The sequence below is a fragment of the Aulonocara stuartgranti genome, assembly GCF_965226115.1.
Source record: "Aulonocara stuartgranti genome assembly, chromosome: 11".
In the NCBI taxonomy this organism is placed as follows: Eukaryota; Metazoa; Chordata; class Actinopteri; order Cichliformes; family Cichlidae; genus Aulonocara; species Aulonocara stuartgranti.
Window position 1 is genome coordinate 7,719,523 of NC_138947.1, and position 26,193 is coordinate 7,745,715.

A 26,193-nucleotide genomic window follows, 5' to 3' on the forward strand; every position below is an offset into this window, starting at 1 on the left:
AATGAAGCAGCTTTACAAGGACGTATACAAAGCTTCAAAGCTAACCCAACAGAAGAATGGGCTATAAAACACAGAGTGACAGTTGTAAACAAGAAAACAACACCGCTGTTTACACTTATAAACCCACGAGGTTGTTTCTGCCCTGACAGGAAAAAAAAAAAAATCAATCAGCCTCAAACACCAAAAGTCTTTAATGCAGTGAGAATTGCAGTTGGACGCAAAGGAGGTGTATCAAATCAATGTGTAATAATGAAAGGCAACACATGCATCATAAAGATTAGTTTTATTTGGTGTATTGTATACAGGTCATTTCCATAAAAGATGTGTGAAAGCAGAGAGGCCAGTTTATCTCTCAGGCACAGATATTAAAGCTGCTATTTTTCCAGTCCCTGCTGTTAACAAGGTTGCGAGCCTCAAACACAACAACAAGAGAAACCCAGCAGAGCGACTTCACCGCCCTCTGTGTCAACAAGGTGACTGACACACATACACCGCGTTTACAGTCCATAAACACGTTGGCCTGGATTTTTCAGGCTTGTTCGACACATAGCTCTGTGTGATTGCTGTTCTATTGTTGTTCTGCAAGATGATTGTCAAACTCGGTCCTTTCTACAAAACTAAATAGAGAGATCATGAATGTGGAGTAGACATGATAACCTAACAGTTACACAACTATAACAAGAGCAATACAAGACATATGCTCTGCATTTAGGAGAAATATATTGCATTTTTTAAAAGGGAAGAACTTTTATCTAAACCTATATTTGCACGTTACAATATTCAGAATATTTAAAAAAAAACAATGCTCTTTCAGGCAGCCTGGACTGTGAATGTCTTTTACGGTTTTCATGTTTTTCTCTATTGATAGGAATTACCCATTTCATGACAGCACCCACCTCCCTGTGTGCAAATGCTTCACCAAAACAAGTTTCAATGCGTCCCGAGCTAAGTGTTCCCCACGAGAGATTGTTTTTAAAAAATACAAGCCAGTGTGTTTTTCTCCTGCACTTAAATGGTAAACCACTTTCCCCAGCAGGTGCTGTTTTCCAAGAGACATGACAAGACCACTTCACGTTCACACTGTCAGGTATGGATATGTTTTGTAAGCTTAGGGTTAAGTTAGAGTTAGGCTGCTGTTCCAGGCCGCGATAAGGGATTGGATTTATATAGCGCTTTTCAAGGCACCCAAAGCGCTTTACAATGCCACTATTCATTCACTCGCGATGAGTTGAGGTTAAGGGAACATTGGTTGGTATCTACTCTTTACGGACTTTGCTTTTGTGGCAATACGCAAGACCGGAAATGGGTTGTAATCCATTCTCCAGCGCAGCCACACAGCTAACTGTGGTGCAACAGCACCCTGTGACTGAGCTCGTTCACACCAGTTTAGCTATAAAAAACGACTTCACATTTCTGGTGGGGTAATGACTGCCTGCTCCCTGTACATTTGGCAATAAGATCATGCAGTAGAGGAGAAAATAAGCAAGACAAAACCTTACAATAGACTTTTGCCTTCTAAATTGTGCATAAATGTCTCAAGGGATTTGTACAAAACACTTCAGATTCTTAACAGAGTATGTGTTTATGCTACACTACACTCCTGAAGCTGATGTAATCCAGCACAACAGCTCTGCCCCAAATATCACTTTGGTGTAGCTTCAAGTGCTTTGACTGAGATTTTTATTTTGTGCTGCTGTTGCAGTAATAAAAAGAATTACACTGCTGTAGTTCGTTTTTTTGAATGTGCCTCTTGTTCAGCATTAAAAGGTGAACTTTGATTAGATTTGGTAAATAGTGCTTTTCACAAAAATACAGGTGAAGAGTTGCACAAGTGAAGGTAACAGCAGTAAAGATAAAGTGCTGTTAATGTGTTTTACAGCTTAACGAATCAGAGAAGGCAGAAAAACAGGAAAAAGCAAATTAAAAACATGCCTCTCAAAAAAAAAAAAAATCTTTAAATAAACAAACATGGTTAAAAATTTTAATGTAAGACTGGTAAAAAAGAAGCAATTTTGGGGCATTTTTTCAACACTGGGAATGTTTGCAAGGAACTGGGTGCATTCCACAGTATTTGTTCATTACTTACGAAGTAAGTTAATTCTCCAAAATAGACTCGGAATCTCGCATCCATGGAAGCTTTCAACCCCTAAGAAACCTTGAACCCCGAAAATTCATCAAGAAAATTATTCTGATGTTACTAAATGGTGTAACTAATGAGAAGAAAACATTAATACAATCAGGAGGACTTTGAACAAAGAAAACAAAACAAACATGGTTAGTCCCATTCAGTTCCCAATCAGTAATCATCTGAAGATTGGTCCTCTTTAAGCGAGAATTAATTCTGTTTACATCTGAATAAAAATCACCAGTTTTCAGCCAACTTCTCCTCACAGCAGTTTGTTAATCCCCCAAAAACATTTCAGAGAGAACATCAGAGAGAAATTAGGATTCAGCAAAGTTGTGCAGTGACTGTAGGGTCGTTACCCCAGTGGGCACATGAAGACAGACGGATTTGATGCTTCAAGGTTTAGTTGTATCGTAACCGCATGCTGAAGACAGCCTCACTGTTGTCTACACACCAGCTGTCTCAGCAGCCTGGTCAGTCAAGCTGCCAGTGCATGGCTGGGCATCCATTCGTTTCTTTGAACAACACACACACGCCTCTGACCCAATCCCCTACTGTCTTCCACAGATTTTTCGTGGATTCCCAGAGACAGATTCCTTGATATGATTTACACTTCCTCCCTCTCTCCCCAGCTGTGTGGATAGTCATCTCTTGTCAGAAAAAAAAGGGCGTTGGAGGCTGCAGAGAGAACGAACGTGTGGATGTGTTTTAGTAAAAATGTAAAGCTGCTCTTTTTACCAAAATTGAGTCTGTGGCAGGGAAACGATGATAATGTGTGAATGTAGGTCGCTACGCAGTTCTCTAAACATTTTATATCAACTTCTCTACAGGACCTTCAGGACATGACTGAGACAGGATTTGATCCTGGAAGCAAACATCAGCCTGTGGAGATCCTGCGTCTATAAGCCCCGAGACGAGACTGAGCATCGTTCAGTAGAATGACTTCCGATTTCCCAAAACTAGACATAATCATGCTGCAGTGAGGGCAACTCTCATTTTAAACATCTGGCAGATTATTTTTTGTTTTACAAAAGTAAGAAATTAAACAGCTATCTTTATGCACTGCACTTGGTTAAATATTGTTAATTACACTTCTTAGTATGCATCCACCAGGAAACAAGGAGCCATCAGAAAACGTTTTTACTTTGCTCTCTACAGCAGATCCATTATGCTTCTTCAAAATAATCCCTTATTTTGAAAATGTTTAATTCTAATTAATTTCTAATGTTGTGGACTGTTGGAAACCCCAGGAGTTACTTTGTGGGTTAGCGCACTGGGGAGAAGAAGAAAACTATAAAAACTAAAGTCTAGAGTTATTCAACTCCTCTTTGGTTTGCAGACTCCCCCACACCCTTAGATTTACAGTCGGTGCTGTAGGACGTCTACTCCCTTCTCTTCTAATAGCCTGCTGTGAATCCCAGTCCAGAGCTGTGATGTCACCTCAGAGCTTCCACTGCACTGCTTCCTGTCAGGTTTTTCCCAATAGTCCTCAAACTGCGGAAGACTTACACTCACATTGTCCGCACAAAAATTGTACCTGTGCTCCTGCTAAAATATAGTGCTTTCAGCTGGCTATAAACACTGTTATTTATCTCTAAAGTGGAGGGGTAACCAGGGAGGCTAGGTGCATCTGAGAGCCTCATGTACTAGCATGGATTTGCCTCAAACTTTGTGCCATTATGGTCCCTGATATTCCCACTCCCCACTCATTCAGCTTTGCTGTCTAAGAGGTATGAATCAAGCTACCATCAGCATACTTTGTGTTCAGTCAACAGTCTGCTCTTCGTGTTTTACCAACACGTTGTTCTATCAACATCGAAGTTTGAAGTCTATGTAACACACAAATATGGGAATACATTGCAGTAATATTTAAGTACAGATACTCTGCTAATATTTAAATGTTTGGGCTCCATATTTGTGTGTGTTTATTTCAACATCTAAGAGTTGGTTCTTTATTTTGTCTGCATTCAGCCTGCGCGTCTCTGCCTCTGCTGATGTCTTAAATCAGTTTTTCCAGTTATCTTTTTAGGCGTGCCTGTAGCTTAAGCTCACAGCTGTTTGTTGTATTATCGCTGAAGTGCTGACTGCCAGACTTCTTTTAAAGCTGACGAATGCTGCATTCAACCTGGAACGACCTCTCTTTGTGGCAGTGTTTGTGGGTGTTACATCGCAGTAGATGTCTTTTTTTCCCAAGTGCTGCTAACATTTTTTTTAATCTATTGTTCGAGCTCTAGCTGACTATTACAGATGTACTGCATCAGCTTGTTATTTACAATAATCAGGGCTCCATACGCATGCCTGACCTTTATTTTAATCCACTTTATGCAATTCATCTATTTGACCAGTTTTAATAGTAAATTAATGTATGCATGCTGTAGAGTTCAATTGTTCAAACTGCTCTATTATATTATGATGAAACATTGTAATTATCTCTGGTGCAGCTGCTGTAAGGTGTTATTCTCCAAGACACCCTGGCCAGCTATTTATTTATTACCCAACCTTAAGGGCATGTTCTCCATAAGTGTGCATGACATGTTTTTCTATTTCATAAAAACAAATATCAAACCTATGAGATATTTTATCACAGATGTCAATAGAGGATTTCAAGCACCACCACACAATCACTCAAGTTCTGCCATCTTATTCATAGTCTTTTATTTTAGGTCACGAGCAGTTGTCTAAGCATTTCACTGCATATCGTACTGTGTATGAGACAAATAAAATTTGAATTTAAGGTTTCAACTGTCATCCTGATGACTTTAACACCTCACGGGCTTCGTGTGCATGTGGCATGAGTTTAGCTTAAACTGTCATTTCCATTAGCAAATCAAATAACAGCATCCAGCTGACAAAATATACAAGGACAGGGAACCTCAAAACAGCTGTAATATGATCTCTTATCTGTAATTGAGGCCAGACGGCGGCACACGGGTGTACGGTTTCCTACCTTATAGTTACGGCAGGTGGGATTGAAAGCGTTGGTGCCGCAGGCGAATAACGTCTCGTCGTTGCGTGGTACCAGAACTTTGATGTAGTTGTAACATTCATCCTGTCAGGAGAAAAAGACCTGGACATTATTGCACATCATAAAGCCGGTCCGTTGTGGGTCCTGGCACGGCAAAAACACAATCAAAGAAGGAGTTGTAGCAGGTTAACAGTTTTCTGCGTTTTCACAGTCATTATCGTAATCCTCAGGGCGATTCTTGGGGTTTCACCGTTGCTCTGGAGAGAAAAATGTGATGCCAAAAAACTCAAGTATGTCTCTCCTGATGGCTGCATTTCTGATAAGCTACCTGCACACTACTTTTGCTCATTAAAAAGCTTCTCTTGTTCAGGAAATGAAGGCAGTGGCAAATACAGAGAACAGAAGACCTAAGAAGTGAAACCCAAGACCGAAAACAGAACGAGATGAGAATGTGTATGTGTCTGGAAGATTATACTCACGCTGTTTTTCCCTCTCACAGTGCATTTCTCCACATCCTTCGTCTTCCAAGTCAGTTTCTGAAAAATGAACAGAGAGCCAACTGTCAGCTCAAAGACAAGCTGCTTCTCACCATCCCAGCTTTTGTTGCTCCCAATCGTTCAAGTGCTATTACGAGACAGCTGTGATGAAAATCTCATTAATTTCAATAAACTGTTGTGGAGAAAAACAAGCAAACAGAGAAATATCAGCGATGCCTGCTGTGGTTCGAGCAGCTCATCAGTGGGCAGTTGTGGTGCCTCAGTGATAAAAAAAAAAATCTCTGGATCTGTAAAAATGCACACACGAGTGAAACAAAACACAAAGCGCTGCTCGCAACACTTCACTGTCTATATAAGGAGGAGTCAATTAGCTTCAATTAACCTGCTGGCCAAAAGCCCTGTCCTTATTTTGTAGACACGACAAAATACACTTTTTGTAGCCGTGCTAGTCGTTCAGCAGGCTTTTATTGAAAAAGATCCATCAGCTTGTTAACAAGCTCTGCCAGCTGAAGGATTAATGTTCCCCCATCAACTGCTGACTAATTTAGTGGCCAAATTTTCTCAGAACTTATCAATACCAGGCTAAATACTTGGAATTATTTAAACTCATTTCTCAATAGCATGTGAGCAGATAAGAGCTGCATGGCTCAATTGGCTGTCTGGGAACAAATTGGCTAGCTTGAGTGGAAGGCTGCCAATATTGAAGTATTCAATATTTCTGTGCAGTTGGTCGATATCCAGACCAAGAGTTCTCTTCGTTGCCACATAATAACATACATTTTTGAGTGAAATGAGCTTTAGGTAAATGTGTCCACACCAAACGAAAATATTTGCCACAAATCCAATGCCATACTTGGTTAAAGTAATATTGTACAGTGCCGTGCATATTTTTTATGTCTTTGCTAAAGCTTCACAGAAAGCAACACCGGTTTAAAATGCATCTTGAATCTTTACTGAAGCTGAGGTTTCACTTCAGCTGGACCACAAGTCCCTGAAGCACAATTCATCCCACAGGTACCTTGTTCTCCATTTCTTGTGGCTGCCTCTTAATTTTCTCAGACAGCTTCCAGTATAGCAAAACTTATGAAGAATAGATTTGCATTTTAATTGTTAAGGGTACATCTACAAAGTTAGTATTATTTCATTTCCACTTTCTCAGATAAACATGATAATGAATGAATAAAAGATTAAGGTTACTATTAATATGTATTTTTCTCATTGTCAAAAAATAGAATTAAAACATATCTCAGTACTTCTCTTACATTTCTGGATTTTTAACCCTGTTTTTTTTTTTCACTTGGCTTGAGCACAATGGATATAAAATAGTCATCACACAATTTCTATGGATGAGAGTTCAAGCAGCAGGATAATGCATGATAGTTTAGACAGGACAGAGATAAAAAAAAAATAAAATAAAGCACAAGTCACAGATTTGTGATATACAGACAATCCAACTTACAGTAGGAGTCATTCATTCCTGCTTTTGGTCTTTCATTTTAATTATTTTGTCTGTAGGAAAACTACACATTGCCAACCTCACTCTAAAGGTGAGATGTCCCTGGTGCTCGAGGGTGTACATCTTTGGTCTAACTTATTTTATATAAAACTCAAGATCATGAGTCAAATTTTTGACACCAAATCCATCATTTTGTAATCAGTACATGGCACACTGATTTTACAGCCAACACTTTGCTATAGAAAAAGACTTTTGTTTGGAAGACCTCTGAGGTGATTTTGTGAAGGTCCAAAATGATTCAGTAGGACTCAGCATTTATGGTAATAGGTTTTACCTTGTCCACGCTCGATTCGGTTTACTAATAATTACTTTTGGCTACCCAGGCCCGAGGAGACTGGTGAAGGGGAGAATGCGAATGAGCGCCCGGTGTGAAAAATGAAGAGCTAGTTTAAAAATTAGCCGCCATGAAGGAATGGATCTATGATGATGGGGGACCCACCATTTTCTGATATGAGTCAGTCACACACCACCAATTGAACTCAGATGGATAACAGGGTAGGACAGCGAGAACGTGATGGCGGTGTATTCATACAGTCTTTAATAATTTGCCTCTCAGTTCCTGCTGTCACACTGGAGGCAGCAGCAGTATGGGTGAATTGGGAGAAAAAATGCACATCATATACACACATTCAATGTTCAAGTCCTCATATAACCCAGTAGAAAAAACGACTCACAGTTTTGTTCAAAGGTTCCCCTTCTTTGTGTTTTGTTCCACACCCAAATCAATAGTTTAGATGTCCTCAGTGTGGAACAGAGGTGTTATCAGAATAAATATCCGTGTTTGGCAGTAATTTATATACAACCAAACAAAAGTCCAAGCCTTGGAGGGCTTTTATTTAAGTGCAATCATGTTTGACAAATGAGATTCAGATAGGAGTGAACATGGCACTTCAAACAAGAGCAGCGCTCCACTTGTAGTGGATATAGATGTCTGAAGAGAGATTGCTTAATACTTGAATGAAAGTGAAAGGCAAAGGGTAGAAAGCAAAATAACGAGATACAAAAAAACAGCCCATCCCCCCTGTAAAAACACCACTGTTCAAAAAAAGAACAAAAAATGTACAAGAAAGGAAAAGCGGCACAAAGAGCTCTACCTTGGTTCAAACCATTCCTTAAAATGGGTTCAGGTCTATTTTGTCCTGGTGATGTATTATCCAGACTATTACTATTGGCAAGTAAAAGCCCATGTTCGCTTATGTGAACAACTTTAAAGTTAATCTTATGTTTAATGAGCACAGAATCCTAAAACTTATTTCAACTTTAGCAGACCAAAATAGTCGAGTAAGCCTGATAACGCTCACATTATTGGTATTGATCGCGAAGGATTGAGAGATCAAACGTTCCTTGAATGTCAAAGTCTTACAGAAAGAATTTACCTCTGAAGTGAGGTTTTTGCATTCAGAAAAATCCACAGACCGTTGTTAAGGTTTAAAAGCAAATGGCAAGTGCATGATCCAAGATAAATAAAATGTCCTTAAATAAATGAATATCGACCTAAACACATGTATCAATTAAAAGTTCTATGTTGAACTAGAATATAGCTATGGTGGGTTTTTTTTGTATAAGATCGAAATAAAGTAAACACATTGGAAGATTTTCAATCATGATAGCAGACAGACACTTACCTGCTGTGGGATTATCTGCTCAGATGAAGCTGCAAGATTGATGGCAAACACATGGTCCCTGCAAGAAAGTGAGTCATGACATTATTGATGTCATCTTTCTTTGCAACCCTTCATATTTTTTCCCCAATGCAAAGCTTTAGAAGCATCTAACTTAACCAATTCACCAAAACCTGCCCCAAAACTCTCCTTTTTTCTCTGAGTGCAATTGATTACAGCTGTGCAGCAACACAGACTGGGAGGTGGATTAACAGGCAAGGTTTATTGGCTTTTTGGCTTCAGGACATCACAGGAGTTTTCCAACTATCGACAAAACCCATATGAATCACTTTGTGAAGTGAGGAATGCATTTGTTGCACGCAGCTGTAGAAAATATTAAGCCAGTTTATGTGCATATAGGACCTCTATAACTTTTTGGACTGGGTTCTTGGCAGTGGGAGCACTTTATTTTGAAATAGAGCCAAACACTATAGCAGAACTTATTTTGCACAATGCAACTGGGCAGAGAAGGTGCAACCCTGTACTGTTTAGATAATTAACCTAAAACACATCGAGTAGCAGAGCAATGTGCAAATTAGGCTGTGTAATGCACTTGAAAAAACTTCAGAGGTTCTGCCAAACTGCAAACATGAAAGCAGTCTGATGCAGAAGTGCTGCCTGAGATATAGTTCACAAAGAGCTAAAAGTTTTATTTTGGAAACATTTACCTTTTGGAAGTTTTACATTTTCACATAAATGCAAAATTGCAAGAAGCAGTTTCTGTAGCCATGTTTTTTTTTTCCCCTAATCACTTTTTACTTTCACTTGGCCTTCTTGGAGTTCTTTATTATGCATTTAATATATAATATCTGTACTGTTGACACTGATTTCTTTTGCTGGGCTATTTTCCCGCCCTGACAATTAGTTGCAAATTTTGTCTTTCTTCATTGTGTCCTTTCAAGAGCCCATTTACCTCTTGCCCTGTTTTTGCTGCAAAACAGAAAAAAAAACTAATTAGCTTTACTGGCTAAAAAAAAAAAAAAAAAACTCCAAATGGGTAAATGTGTTGCTTATATACTCAGATAAATTATTCAGAGCTTGTTGGCTGCTTATCAAACTATTTAAGAAGTGTGTGGATAAATGTTTAGGTTAAAGAAACATGATTATAATTACTCACAAAAATATTTATTATACTGAAGCCTTTGTGCAACCATGCACATGTTAACATAGTATCAGACTTATAGACGGATGCTAATGAATATAAATGTGTAAGGTCATCATTCATCATTATTAACTATCCCTTTATAAATGTACAGATTTTACAGTAGGTTGGTAAAAAACATGTATGAAAATATCCCTAGTCCTTATAGTCCTAATATTTGTATGTTTAAACATGAAGTAATGGTCAACGTTTTACATGAGATGTTTTGAGTCATATTTTCAACTTCAGTAAACAATGTAAACATTGTTATATTATATCTTTTGTTATGTTGAATTAGCAGGTGAGTGATGGTGACTGACCGTGCAGCGATATAGAGCATGTGGTTGATCCTTAGCATCCGCTGGAAATCCAGACCCAGGCGGACAGTGTCATTGTCTGACATGAGTCCCTGGAAGCTGGGGTAGAGGTACGACGCTGCACGGGCAAAAAGATGGAGAAGAAGAAATTATTCGAGTATAAGACAGTCATATGCATCCCCCCCTCCAAAAAAAAAAAAAAAAAAAAAAAAACCCAACTGGAAAGGAATGTCAGAACTTTACTGTGACAGTTCACCGTGGAATCAAAATTTTAAAACTAAAATTAGGAATAAAGGAAAGGGATTTCCAGTCTTTGTCAAATGTCAGTGGCGTTTTTTTCCCCTTTGAAAAAAGAAAAAAAAAAAGCAATTTTTCAGTTTCACATTTATGGAGGCAGTTTGACAACGACAGCTAAAAATTTCATGCACAGTAGTATTAGCAATTTAAGAAACACTAACCCAAGGTTACAATTTAGTCGTCTTTTTGAAAACCCTGAGCTCACACTGTATGCAAATGCACACTTGTGGAGGTGGATCAGGGAGAAAAATAGCATCCTAAGCTGCAAATTAGGCAGTCGTGTCGTAGAAGTCAATCTGATTTAAATAACTGGCTCCTCGTAAGCATTTCTGAGCAGACATGTCTGGGGACTGTGCCAAGTGAGAACAAAGAAACAAATCAAAAACATCTGAATAGACATTCTAATTGTCACATTTAAATCAGTCTCACCTGTTTCAAAGGTCACGAAAGTTTAGCTTAAGCCGTTTTCATGCATGCACTGCACCCATGAACTTTTCTAGGACTTATCAGGGAGAGTGCACGCGAAAATGCAAATGTTGGACATTAAATACTCTTGTGAGGTCCTTATTGCAAGGTCTGTCTGATGCAGGATTGTGCTGAATGTGCAAGTAGGCCAACTAGTGGGCGACACGTGTTCCATCTCCTGCATGCATCCCTGTCACAGAAACGACAGGATGTACTCACTCCAACGCAAACCATTTACTGCTGCATGACACGTGTGAGAAAGGAAAATATCCCAACGCGATTCTCCCGAAACCTCCGAAAGTTCATGTGTGAACATGTCTTTAGTGTTATCATCAATGCCATTAAATACCTTCACCTGGTAAAGTGCCTCTATAACAAATGACACCAACAGGAAAATCATTAAACAAAAAACAAACATAAAATGTTAAATAAGATGAACTGAGGGAAGTCGTGCAAAGAAACAGTGATATAATATAAACTTTATGGTGCACTATGGCTGATTTTCAGCTTCCCCTTCTTCCTCTTCCGCATGTTAATTTCATTTTCTTTCCCTTACTCAAAGTGCAGACGAACTCACTAGAGGGCAATATTATTTTAAACAATGGGAGATTGTGTCCAGTACTTTAAATAACAAAATAACAGTCAGCCAGTGGATGGATATGCCTTTCAAAAACTTGATTAAAAAAAGATCCTTCAGGCAAAAATGGAATAAGCCTGGCTCAATACTGACACCACGCTGTCTTCCATATCACAGATACTTCCCCTGCTGTCTTCTTTTTTTTTTTTTAACTAAGCAAAGATTCAGCTGAAGGCCAGAGCATTCTGTCTGTAAAGTACTGTATTAAGTGCCCTCAAGCTTCCCATCTGACCTGGGCTGCTGCTGAATTAGCAATCCCCCCTAGAAATACACCACAATCTGAAATTAGTCTCTCTACAGGGAGCCGTACACGCTCCTTTAACCACTCGTCTCAAATCGACTGTTTAAAGATTTAAATGCCTAATGTCTGGCTGAGTGCTGGACCTTGCTGTGCTGTCTGGTGAAGAGACTCCCAGTGGCTCAGCAGCCCGCCCTGCCATCCTCCCCCTTGGCAAATGAGGATTTCTAATTACTCTTTAGCACTTTCACACCCTGTTTAGCTTGGCTAGGTCATTGCTAGCAGAAAACCCCCAGGATAATGACTCAAGGCATTTAGGATCACTACAACGAGAAGAACGTACAACTCATAAGACAAAGTACCCAAAGAACTACACCAGAATCCTACATTGAAGCTCCAGCAACACTTGTAGTATTAAGAACAATGTTATTTCTTGACCATCTTGATGGTTAGCTTTTAGTCTTCATGGACAATGGGAGTAGGTAAAGCTGATATGCTGTAAAGCCGATTTTGTATTGAGAGGTTTTCCCCAAACTGCACTTCAAAGATTGCATTTTAAAGAACAAATGAAAGAAAGGGGAAACAGTCTGTCAAGGACACGCGTTAAGTTATGACATGTTATCCATAACTGCTAGGACTTAGTTCAATATTTAAAAGCTATTGCTACTGCATAGTAATGATAACTTTTAAAAGGAACCTTTTATGCCCTTTTTTCAACTGCAGGGTTTTATTCTTGAACTCTGTTGGAATTGATTTGCATGAGAAACTGTTCAAAATAATTCTTATTTATCATATGCAGAACCTTGGAGCAGCACCTCATTCACTGACTGAAACAAGAGATTTTAGGTTAACCTTAACAACGTCCCTCTTAAGGACAGTATCTCTTGATTGGCTGCCTCTAACATACAAAGGAAAAGGTTGTGTGTGTAAGATGCTAAGATTAAAGAAAGTTCCTCTTTCAGACATTATACAGAACCAAGAATAGCAAAAAAGCTGCCTGAAACCAATCATGAAAATAGGCAGTGTAGTGTATGCATCCTAAACAAGACTAGACATTTTATTAATAGCCTCATGTTCTGTATAACCTGTATCAGCTGCCCTGGCTGTGGAAAACCTAAATATGCCCAACTTAAACAGCACGGTGTCAGTCAAAAACAAAAGTGTAAGAAAAATTATTTGTCCGCTTTCTAAAAGAAGGAGTCACTTAGGTATGATTTCATAGACTTCATCCTGACGAAGTACTATGATTCATAATGGATGTCTCAGAGTTGCGAGGGACCTTGCGCCATGCTGTCACCTGCTGGAACTAGAAGTGACAAATTGCTCTCATTACACCTGGGACGGAGCTCCACATATAGCACTATTAGCACAGCTATTTCTGCTAATGGTAGCGTTACTCTCTTCCAGATAGATCAATTACATTGTGTGGGCCATGGTCTCAGCCACCTCTTAAATCAATTATGGGCCATTACATTTAGCAGCCAAGACCTCTTCTGTAGACCTTCCCAGTTATTGGGTGCCACAGATGTGTCCCTAAGGTGGTCCAACAGAGCAGTGTCTTGAGTCTGTTAGAAGTCTTCAAGAGTCTCTTAAATCAAAAACTTGCTGGTTTCCAGCTGTAGCTCTGAAGTTTTAATGTCTTGTGCTGTGGTAACATGTGGAGCCGGGGTAATAATTCATTATTAGCTTCTATCGACTGTCATTGGAATATGGCTGAGACAGTTGTGCTATGAAAATCTTTTGTTCATATGAAAGATTACAGGAAAAAAAGCATTATTATGTGTTTGAATTAATTAAATTATGGTATTATTAGGGACTGAAGAGCATGGACAATTCAGACATTAATTAAGTCAGGTGATATTAACTAAAAGAGAAAAAAAAAACTAAAAAAAAAATCCATATTGTAGTCACTGTCTCCTCGGTAGGGACAAGTATTGATTATCAGTGGTGATCCAACTCTTTATCAGGAAAAAAAGCTCAATATGAAAATTAAAATGAAGAATGTTTATGATGTCAGTAAACTAACCAGCTGTCACCTTCATTATAACAGCAGTATGTATGTGTTGTGCATGCATACAGATGGGGTTTTGTTTTGCTTTGCAAAAAATACTGAAAAATTGCTCTTTTTGTAGTACAAGTTTGCCAAACTCTGATCTAAACCAAGGGAGGAAAGAAATATTTGCTGTTTATTTCTTGTCAGTGCTGTTCTTGCACACCAGTCAGTAGTAGTACACATGAAAGCCCCACAGAGTGACAGCTGAGTCATTTTTCCTGCAACTGTTCATAGTCAGTGCTAAATGAAGCTACTGTGAGAAATTTGGCTGCTGACTTTTACACCAAGCTAAATAAATCAAAGAAGAAGAATTTTTACATGAGAGCATTGTGAAAATGTTCTTTTTATGATATACTGCAGACATTATTTACACACTCCAGTTGTATGCCACATACAATAAATGTTTTATTATTCAAAACAATGTTTAGCCTGTTGGACAGTCTAAATAACCCAGCTGTATCCTAATGTGAATCAGATACATGGGCAATAAAAATAAAAAACAGCGCTACACACTTTACATCAAAATTATTCTACAAATTTGCTAAAAGTTTGCACCTCCGCTCTGACTGAGACCTTTTTTAATCATGCATACTAAAACTGAAGTGACCTTATTCGACACCGAGTCAGCGCAGAGCTCAACAAATAAATTTAATTATAGCTGTTCCAGCAGCAGAATAAACATCTACAGATTTGCTTGCTGCAAACATAGCCTTAAACACATCCACCTCACTAAGCTATATCCCCCAGTGACGAGATATGCCTTAGTGACCCTCGCTCTAGATTTACATGTACTCCTGCAACAGAGATCACCATGGCAACAACAGATTTTGAACTTACTTTCTCTGCCCACGACGCTGATTGGTTCCAGGTCTTGGGGGAACGGCGTGGCTCCTGAGGACAGCTGAGCTAAGAAGGCGACAAAGGTAAGAGCCAGGAAGGCTGGCAGGATGGGTCGAGGCAAGACGACCATCAGCCTCATTTTGGCAGAGGAAGAGACCTCACCAGTAACACATGGCCCACAGCAGATTCACCTAACCAACCTATAAAAGAAAAGGCACAGAGTTGGTGCATTGTTGTTATCAATATGACATCCGAGACACCTCAGTGTAACAAAATTAAGACAGTCAAACACTGTAACATGGACTTCTAATATAGTAGCACGCATTGGATATAGATGCATTTTATAGAGATTCTAATTTAAAAGGCAACAATTACATAACTGAAGAATGACTAGAGTAATGTTTAAAGGTGGCATCTTAGTTCCTATTAGCATGCAATGCCTCATGCCAATGCAGTGATGTGATTGAGTGTCCGCCCAACCACTGATTTGTAAGAGTGCAAATGCATTAAAAAAAAGGCAGATGGAGTCAGAGCAAACCAGACGTGTGAGGGAAGCAACCAGGAGAGAAGGCAGGCTGCAGGACCCTGACCAGAAGGACACTTAAACATTCACTGCCCAACCGTGTCTTAAACACAATAAACACTCCTTGCTCCGCCTGATATGGCGAGATGTCCTTGCAATTGTTTAATTTAGTAAAAGGTAAAAGGTCACTCCTGTGCATATTTAAATATCACCTCTAAAAGGTGGCTCTCACACATGAGCTTTGTGCAAAAACAGCTCCTTCAACTGCAACAGTCACCAATGGTTAAGAAATATGAGGAGGCTTTAAAGACTTTCCATAATCTCATGAGCCACCAAAGAGAGCCTGAAACTGATGAAATGTAATGAGGATGAGCAGGGTGAACATCTCTCACATACAACTATATGCTTTTACAGGAGGAACTAAAGGTGGAGACCATCAAATAAAAAAACAAAACAAAAAAGGCAAAAACACAAAACAAACAAACAAAAAAGATGAAAACAGTGAAGCAGCAAGAACGTTCAACATTTCTGTTTGCACCAGTGAGAGAGTGGCAGCAGGATTATGTGCTTTATACGGAGAATCAATTGTGAGTTATAGGTCAGGACCATAAATGTTTAGAATTGCCACACCTGTCTGTCTGGTTAAAAGGCCCAAGCTAATACCTGGATAATTTGTGACAGGGCTGTACATTTAAAGGCAATGGTGACCGGGACTTGTGATATTAGATCAAAAGAAACATTCACATGGATTTCTATTATGGTAAAGAGTAGATATGTCTGCCGCCACAGAGTTGAAAGTGTAGGAAACTCACTTGTGGGAATTTATGCAACAACACAATAGGCTAATATGTTTCCAGATTCTGCTACAAAGAAGATGATTGGCTTTTTGGAAGTGACAGCCATCTTTGGTATTTTTGAATTCTCCCATAACTTTCTATTTCTTTGTGATTCTTGGTGTCCACGCTGCGCCCACCCACCATGCAGGGTGGTGGCAATACCCAGTCAGCCTTTTAGGACTCTGGGTAGAAAGGTTTAACAATTCAGAAGTTGGAAAATAAATACAAATATAACTTAAGAATGGATATGTTAAGCTACAATGACAAAATATTTCATTATGCAGACTGCAATGTATTGGTAAAGTTTAAAAAATGAATAGTAATGGGTAAAAAAATGAAATTGAGAATCAATGTGAGAAAAGTCACAAACCCAAGCTGGAGAGCCTCAAAGATTTATTAAGTAATTTTCACAGATGAAAATGCACTCTCTAATCAATCACATAACGGGACCTTGTCTGCATCAGGCATCTTTTCAATACTGGCAAACACTGTTGGGCTTAGGTGTGGGTTAGTGTCCGAGAAAGGCAGGAAAATTTCCTGGGCCATTATCACAAAGGCTCAAATGGCTCAAAAGGCTCACTGCTTAAAAGCAGCTTTTAAACAGATATCAGAAAATGTTAACATGACCTGCAAGCAGATCTGCACTGAAGCACACAGAGTAAGGAAACAGATGCATGTGCCAGGTTGTACCACTCAAATGCTTAATACTTAAATAGTACAAATACTTGCTGCATTTATCAACCTGAACACCTGGTGCTAAAAACATTCAAATGTACAGACAGCACGTCCTTTGGAAAAAAGTTGGGTGGTAAACAGAAAGTGATTCATTTGTTGTTGTGCGTTTGTTAGCATGAGAGAAGAACTTGTCTTGCATAATTAAAGGAACAACTCCGTAGCCGAACAAAGGGTGCTGCCATCGAAATCAAGATTTCAAAACTGAAAAGTCAAAGAAAGATGTAATAACACCACAAGCAGTATCTGTCAATGATCTCAAAAAACAAAACAAACAAAAACCATCAATGACAGCTTATCAAGTAAAGATGTTGCAACCTCATCCACCTCCAAGAATTCAAATCACAGATTATCATTCTCAATAAAGTGTTTGACAAAGGAGCTCTGCGAATATTTCCTTTTTAAAAAAAAAAAAAAAGTTTGCATAAAAGTTGGACTCGGGTGTCTGTGTGGGAATAATTAACAGCTCCAGACATTGTACACAAGGCTGAGATTATGCATGAATGTTAATTTCCACATCTGTTTGATATTTGAGGAAAGAGACAGTAACAGATGGATGGAAGAGGGATTTGTCGAAACCAACTTCAAACTGTGATGACCTGCACTCCTTGCCAATTTATTGAGGGCAATGTGTCCTCTACAGGGGTTCTTACAAGCCCTCCCAAGTTTATGCACTGTGTCGCTTGGCAGTGAGACTTGGGCCACATGGTTTTAAGTGGGAGCAGAAAATTAAGTCAACAGAGACATGAACTGTCATCAATATTGATAATAGTGTGCCTCATTTAAATGCAGGCAGAAAGCTGCATTTAGCAATGAGGTCAAGCGATGATCACAACACCATAAATCGACGTGAGTAGGCGAGTGTCTGTTTGTGTTTACTCTGTGAATTACAGCAGCTTGTGTGGCCTGCCTTAGTAAGTATATGAGAGCGATATACCTGATGAATTAGCCTCATATGGTATAATTTGGCTGCTTTGTTTTTTTTCTCCCAGCCAGCGAAGCAGCTATTTAAACAGATGATGTTATTATGAAGACAAATAAGTGAGAAACGTCGCTTAAAACGTCAAAAACATTCACGGCAGAAAAAGGCTAAACAAACTTTTGTCATTTATAGCGTTAAATTACCAATAAAACAGCCGAATGTCAAAATTTATCCACTTTCATCATGAATACGCAGAGCCGCACATAAACCTAAGCAGCGTGTCCGGGGAACACTATATTCTTGTGAGAAAGAAAGGCAGAGATCATTTATTGACAACCTACTTAGCTAAAGGAAGGCAACCAACAGAGTGTGAAAACAAGACAACCATACTGAGTACAAGAGCTTATGCAAGACAAGTAATATACCCCACATGGTTTGTGCATACAGTATTAGCTTATAGTTAAGGTTGAGTTTCAGACTGTTGAGGACTTCATTATCCTGAACTGGTGCTGGAGACATTTTTCAAACTTTACTGCTAGAAGCTGTGTGACAAAAATAAATACTTGCAAATCTAGACAAAAGGGATTTGTCTTTATACTCATCGAGTGTATTGGATATATCACCCACCCCTGGTTGAGCATATGTGAAAAGTAGAGCTCCTGGTTAGATTCCACCCACTATTTCCTGCATCATTCCCCTTGCTCTTTGCTGTCTGCCCTCTACTGCCCTACCAAATAAAGGCTAAAAACTACCCCCCACCAAAAAAAAGAAAATCTGATTTTTACCTTCAGATTTCAAGTGTGAAATACTGGCGAGCTCAAATCATACGAAAATATACTCCACAAGTTGCTGAACTTTTAAGTTAAATGCTGGCAAATGAGGCTCCCCAAAGAAGCTCACATCAATGAATCAATGTTGCACAAAAAAACATTTCAGTTCTGCACTTGAAAAAGATTAAATACTCATTTCTGTGCCGTGTACACTGTGCAGTGCATATCAAACATTTCACCTGATTATAAATTTGTTCTCTGGGTGTGATTTATTGTATGTGAATCAGGCACTGAATGCAGCATCATTGATTATTTTAGAGACACTGCTTACCTGAAACTATGAAATCAAACATCACAGTATATTATATTTATAGGAAATTTCTGGATGGAAGATATTGAAACAAGTTTCATTTTGGGATTTGTACCTAAAGTCGGCTTTACTAAAATTGTTCTCCTAGAATAAACAGTCTTTGGTGCTCCATCAGATGATTTCCTGCAGATAGACATTACATACTGAAGGTCCAAGCTCTTGCCTTTAGTTCTGTTCCATCGCTGACATTGTTCTGGTTGTACAGCTTAAAGTAGACTTATTATTTCCCCGTTTTCTCTCAAACAGACGCTGTTTCAATAGTGGATTCTTATATTAAATATGGCCCAAGTTCCAAATAGTGAGGTCAGTATATTACAAATAACTCCTTTGTGCCAAAAGCACAGTCTTCAGTCTGCCCTAAAAGCTCCGTTTTCAACAGTTTTTAATGCCATTAGGTCTGTGTAACATCAAAAACAGGTGATATTGTTAATATGGTCCTCACAGCCACAGCTGTGAGCACAACCGCTAAACAGTTAAAACCTTCTGTTTACACGAGGCAGCTAATCAAAAGAAAGCTGGCTTAAAGGGAAAGCTAAAGCAGCTTGTTTTAGACAGGATGAACTGAACAGCTGCACCAGGGCTGGTTATGAGATAGATGCATATTTCCTTTCCAACTGGAAATCAAATCAAGCTACCCCGCTAAAGTCAAAGAAACATAAAGATATAGGACTGGAAACGAGCATAAACTATACTTTTGAATCTGTTACACTAGCAGACAAAGCAAAGCACACTGAAAAATGTGTCTACAAATCAACTACCCTCTGGAACTCTGAGCTCTCTTAATTTAACCCAACACAAAGTCTAATCAGTTAATGACTTTCTGTGCAGTCTAAGGAGAGAGGGATAGCTGGTGAGCTGACAGCTGTCCAAAGGATATAGGCCAGTGCTGATCCTATTCCATGTTCACTCTCTGTGTTCTAGGGTTTGATGGGAGGGCTTGGATCATTTTCTTTTTAATGAACTGGACGTGTTAAGCAATCTGTGAGAGACTGGCAGTTGGGCCTCTTTGGAGGGGTAAGTGTTTCTGGGATGTTGTGGCACACCATTGATAATCTGACATTCATTTGGATTAGTCAACAGCACCGCATCTGGATTTGTAAGATGAATCCACACAGAATCCAGGCCTTTTCTGGGCTAATGCATAAATCAGACTAAAACGATAAGAAATCATGACCTTAAATCGTTGTCATGAATTGAGCCATGCAGTCATTTAAATTCATGTATGAACTCCTGCAAGTAAATTTTTATGTTCTGCGTCCCCATTTGCCTGACAATAACTGTCCCGTAAAAAGTCACATTTAAAATCTAAATTTCAATTTCATCCTCAATCAGCTGCATTGCTCTGTATGCACCTGTCAACTCCTGGGACTTCTGTTTTCTGACAACACCTGCTGCACAACTGAGCAGCAGAGCATAATCCTGATGCAAAAATCACTCTCTAATATTCCCAGATCTTACCGTGCTTCAGTGGTGGGGAGGCTAATCCACTCATTTTTTGATAGCCACAGAATTGAGTCTACCTTTCACCTCTGTGGGCTTTGATATCTCTGAGCCCCCTGGCTGTGAATCTTTTGTCTGAAGACACACTAGTTTCTGTTCTCACATATTTGCAGGAAACACTGGTCAGCATAATGAGCGAGCATATCCCTGGACTCCATGATAATTTCAGACACAATTAGCCACATTAGCCTCTGCTCTCAGCAGGCCATTACAAAATAGGCTATTATTCTGGGTGCTATAATAACACCAAGAATATGGCTTCCACATGATAAGTCAAGTGTGGGGTATGTTTGAGGACGCTGTGTTCAAGCTTTACAGAGTGAACACTTAGCAAGAGAGGCAGAAGAGTAAGCGAAGAAAACAGACCCTGACTGCTGGATATACAATTAGGGTCATGGTGTTATATTATTCATGCAAGAAGGCATATAGAGAGTTGAGATGCTTTACGAAACATCATTTTCCATTAGTGTATCTGTGGCACCCTTTATACCTCCATTAACCTGCTCCAACAACAATTAATCTTCTGTGATGGACTTTCTGTGCTGTTTAGAGATTTTACAGGGACACATATCTGAAATAAAATCAGATGCCCTAAATGAAGGGGTTGTGTTAAAAAATGCTGTTTCCTCACATTTTTCAAGTTCAACTGCATCTGAGTTGTTTCATTTAAAATTCAATGAGGTAATGTACAGAAACAAAGTTAGAAAAAAGTTGCCTCTGTCTAAATATTTATGGACCCAACTGTAAAATCCACATAATGAATAAAAAATTTAAACATTTGAATGACAGACCATATCTGAGTTTTCTAGCTTTGTAAAACTAATGAATATTTTTGCCTCATGATTTTTTTTATTTTTTATTTTTGGTCTTGCTGTCAAAACAACTGCAGGGGAATTTTAATGTGACCGGAGGAAAAACAACACATGATAGGAATGGTGTGTGGTGAGACAATCATTTCATTGTTGAGTCCCGAGCCATATTGTCCCTCCCCAAACTCCCTTTGGAAGGTTCATCAGATCACCAATCTCATTGCAGTCCCATGACACAAATCACACAGCACATCACCATCTGCACTGAGTTGTTTTTCTCAAGCACTCAAATCCTGCTCTTCCTGCATACTTTCAGATATTTCCACATAAAGCCACGGTTAACGTTCAAAAGCTGATGTGAAAAATAAAATGTCCTGAAAATATTCTTCATTGGAAATATTCTCTACAAATGTTCGAAGCAATGCTTTCCTTTGCCAGTTAGTTCAACTCTCCCCTGAACCCTCCCAGACAGGAGAAACTTCACTAATTAGATTTCCAATGGCTCACCGCAAAGACGCCGTGGTTGCAAATTGGAATTGGGATCAAGGAGCCTTGGACAATAATTGAAAGAACAACCCCCACAAGACACATAGGTGGATTCGAGATTTTAGGTAGATGCTGCACATGGTACAAGCCAGTTCACTGTAGTGTAGTTACAACCTAGATAAAAAGATCTTTAAATATATTTTAACACATAAAAAACACTTATGTTCATGTTTATAATGCCACTTTCATTATTAAATCAGACTTCCAGTGTTACCTGTCGCTGGCCAGGCAGATGCTATGTACAAACACTTGACACAGCAGAGACATCGAAGATGGGGTGCTGAATACAAACATGTCAGATAAAGGAACTGGGATTTTGGTGCTTTTCAAAAGGTCCTGCAGTGGCAAAAACAGAACGGCTCTAGGGGATCACTGTGGCAACATTTTAAAAAGTCCATTAGCATCACAGGTCAAAGAGGAGTGATGGCTGGCTTCTTGCATTTTACCGAGAATAGAAAATCAATGGTCCCTGTAGTCCTTTAGTTCTTGGATTAGTATGTCAACTGCCTGGTGTCAGTATAATGTAGTCTTATTCTCACAGTGTCTGCATTGTGCCATGGAAAAGAGAGGGCAAGATGGCATCCGGGATGAGACATGTCTGTCAGGGGAGGTTGGGACCCTCCTCGCCATCAATGCCACTCAGCCTGCTCCCAGGAAAGTGCTGCTTTAACCTCAGTGCCCGCAGAGTTCAGACAAGTGATGGGTTGTCCTGTTGCACAGGCCATCGATTGTCACCCCATGTCAGAAATCTCCATTCTCTTCTCATCACAGAATCCCCACGGACCAGAGTGTGGTTTGTACTTAAGCTTAGATGGTAGATCTTGAGAGAGCTGATATCAAAGCACAACCCCGCTGATGGAGAGAGAAAACAAACGTCTGGAAACTGTTTCCGCAATAAATAATGTACACTGTCAGTTGTTCGAGCAAAAATGAGGATATTGGCGTCTTACTGAGCAGCATGGATTCAATAGGAATGGATAGATGATGCTGGCTAACACCAATTGCTTTGGGCATCACTCTTGGAGAAAAGTAGCCCTGCCTGCAGTCAGGCCTGCTCTCAGGACTTCTTTCTACAGACATCAAGTTGGCCAGACTTCACACAGGGGGATCTATGCAGGACTCAGACAGTGAGACGGTTCTCTGATCGATCTGCAAAACCGCTGCAGGCAACATCCATCGTCTTCATGTCTATTTGCAATGGGCGAAAAAAAACCCAAAGGGCTATCAGTGGAAGAAGGATAAGGCTTGCACCAGTGAAATCCTCTTCAATCGTCTCCCTCCTGTTAATTATTTACATTCATCTTCAGGGAGGCCTATAATTCCACTAACATTCTGTGCTCCCTGTCAGTCAGGATCCACCTTCAATCTTCCGGAGTCCTTATGGCATTTAAATCGAGACTTACCTTGGGGTCTTCTAATCAAATAGATCAGCTTAAAATATGCTGGGCAGCATCTGTGCTAACCTAGCTCCCTCATCTCTTTCTCCTCTTCATATATAAAAGTGAATGTTAACTACCCCGTTCTCCTTTCAATCTCTCAGTCATCAATAATTCACAATGTTATTGAGAAACACTACCTGAACCCTGTATTGACAGAAATCCAAGCACTGTCATTCCCTCAAGGGCGTCATAATTGGATACCCCCAGAGGCCACTGATGAGAAATGCAGAGCAAAGGGGGAAAAGTGGGACGATTGTTGTTGTTTTCTCTATTTTGTGTTTCCAATTTTAACTTTCTATTTCAGGAACCCCAGTCTGACCTCACAGGTGAAGTCGGCAAACAAATCGAACAGAGGACTTTCCCTTGACTATGTGTTTGAGGATCCCAATTATAACTACAAAAAGGAATCACTGAACTGTTGGTAAATTTATTTCCGTATTGCACTGTGGGAAATTTATTTAATTTGCGCTTGTTTGGTTGCTTGTTTTAGGGGCGAGGGGGCTGACTTAAATACATTATAAAGGACAAACCAATTTTAATTGATACCATCCTAAATGTTAAATCAGGTGTTCTCCCTGTAAACTGATTCAACTGCATGGACATTATGGAAATACAACACCTCTGTTCAGATGCTGTACATTGTTGTCTGCTCTGGTACTAAAGCAATGATGAAAGTGCTGATATAAAGGAGGAAAGAGCAGATATAATCTCCTGTCACAGTGCACTTTACACACCATCACGGTGCCTGCATCTGTCACGATTTGCACAAAACTGCTGACCTCTCGCAAGGGCATAAGAGATGCACAGGTTATCCAGGGAAGCAGCCAACAATCCAGACGGGATCAAAATAAGCTAATAAAATGCTTCAATAAAATGTGGTGAGAATGATGTCAGCCATTAAAAAGGTTTGTTGTTGCCAGGTGATGGGCATTCAGACCAGAACTAAAGCTAAGACGCCACTGCCTGTGCTCTCAGTCAAAGCAAGCCAGGTGGTTAAAAGCTTTGGTGATGTTTATACATCCCCTAAGGTGAATAAACAAACTCATGGGAAGAGGAGCGCAAAGAGCTAAGAGGTTTGCCTGCAGCCATGTGGGTGTGCCTACACATTTATTTGTCATTTATTCATCTATTTATATCTACTTTTTTATTTTATATCCTAAGTTGCACCATTTACACCAAGCAATACGTTGAGAAGACTGTGTATACAGTTTTCTAGAGTGGTGACTTGGCAGGCTGTGATTCAGCTGTCACTGCAGTAGGCAGTCAAAAAAAAACAAACCAGTAATCCTAGGAAACAAAAGCAAAACCTCATGCATAAGCAGAAGTATGCCAAGCTGGCCGAAATCACAACAAGAATGAGACTTTTTGTTGTGCAAACAGCAATACAAATAATGGGTTAGAAGCTTATCTTGCTTATGATCCTATTGTATACTCAACTGCTTTATTGCTAAAATAAAAAGCCAACAGTGACTGTAGAGTGGGCGTGGGCTTTTAATCAGACAACAGTGTAGGAAAAATCTGCTCTATCATCAGATAAATAAGCAGAGCGGTGAGGTTTATATAAGGAAGCTTGAATTTAAAAAAGACCCCCATGAGGTACAAGTGTACATAAAAATCCTCATACTCATGGCTTTCTCACAACAAATGCAAAGACATGAAAAAGACCTAGGCAATCAATACTTCAAAGGTTTTACTTGCATTTTCATGATTTGACAAGACTCAATCAGTGCTAAAACCTGCACCACTGATAAAATGAGTCAGAAGATGGGCAATCTCTTTTTTGCTTGCTGTTGCTAAGGATGCTTCAACCGAGGACCACCACTGTAGAGGACTTCACAGTGGCTTTGTGTCCATTAACTCGGCAGCGGACGAAAAGAGAGTGCGAGTTCTCTATTAACACAGAGGTTCTTTGATCTCCATCTTCCCTGTAGTACCAATTAGTTTGCTGCACCGTTTGCATTTCAAACTCTTCACACTTCCTATTTTGAAAGACATCCTGCATGAATTATCAATCTACCACAACTTTTGTTCCCTCCTAAAAAGTGAGTTTCGAGGGGGATCTTTCTAAAGTTCGGGTTCAGGTCACTCAAATGAGGGGTCGCCGGGAAAGCTGAGAGGCATAAGGTATCTGTTACTTGTCTTCCGCAACCAATCAATGGTGTTTTCACCCTGTGTGGAAATGTTTTTATTTCACTATCATGCAATGAGGGGAGCGCCTGACCATTTCTCTTAGTCTTGACAAAAGAAGAGGTCACAATTTCAGCTGTGCCAAAGCTGATATTTATAGTCAAAAGATAAAACAGAGCAAGGCAGAGTAGTTGAGAATTGATCAAAGGAAGATAAATAGCTGTGAAGATTCTTCCGCTGCCTTTATCCCTTGTTAGCGGAGGCAATCACACAACCGTCACCGAGAAGATCCATCGCCATCACATTATCCCAACAAGATTACAAGGAATGGGGGGGAAGCTAGCAAGGGAATGTGTGACAAAAGTACATTTTGTGAATTTTGGTTAAGGAAGAACAAAAGCAGCAAGCCCTGCTTTTATAAATGAATGATTTTTGCAATCTGACTGGTCGATGCTGATGAAGGGAAATATAAATCAAGGCTAAGAGTAAGGCTTCTTAGCGAGAGTGCTGCACGGAGATAATGGCATCATCATGCCTGTGTGGCTCACTGTTCCTGGGAAGATTAAATACTTCATCATTGTCTTTGGGACAAACATTCTCCGTACGCAAGCATGCATCCAATTATTAGATGCCTTTTCCACTCAACCCCAACATCCATGTGTCAGCTTCATCCCATACTAGGAGAAAAGGGAGAGATGAAAAGAGACAGCAGTCTTATCATGACAGTGCTACCTATCAGGGCAGTAGCCCACGGTGGCAGCTGACCTCACTTTTATTACCACCGTCTCACACTGACGATATCATCTTAACACATACTGAAAGACCCAGAAGCTTTCAGGCTCAGTTTATCTCATTTTATGGCTGTAA

The 26,193-nt window shown here is 39.6% G+C and overlaps 1 protein-coding gene across 5 annotated transcripts in view; it reads right to left on the minus strand.

Moving 5' to 3' along the window:
* Positions 1-26,193, minus strand: part of sema6cb (semaphorin 6Cb) — a 146,818-nt gene that overhangs the window by 48,126 nt on the left and 72,499 nt on the right. For all 5 annotated transcript variants that reach the window (XM_082552025.1, XM_082552027.1, XM_082552026.1 and 2 more), the window contains 5 exons: positions 14,750-14,952; positions 10,226-10,340; positions 8,729-8,786; positions 5,570-5,626; positions 5,073-5,174 (listed from right to left, as the gene is read on the minus strand). In XM_082552025.1, coding sequence (XP_082408151.1) covers positions 5,073-5,174; positions 5,570-5,626; positions 8,729-8,786; positions 10,226-10,340; positions 14,750-14,891 — 474 coding nt within the window. In that variant the 5' untranslated portion in view covers positions 14,892-14,952. The remainder of the gene's footprint in view (positions 1-5,072; positions 5,175-5,569; positions 5,627-8,728; positions 8,787-10,225; positions 10,341-14,749; positions 14,953-26,193) is intronic.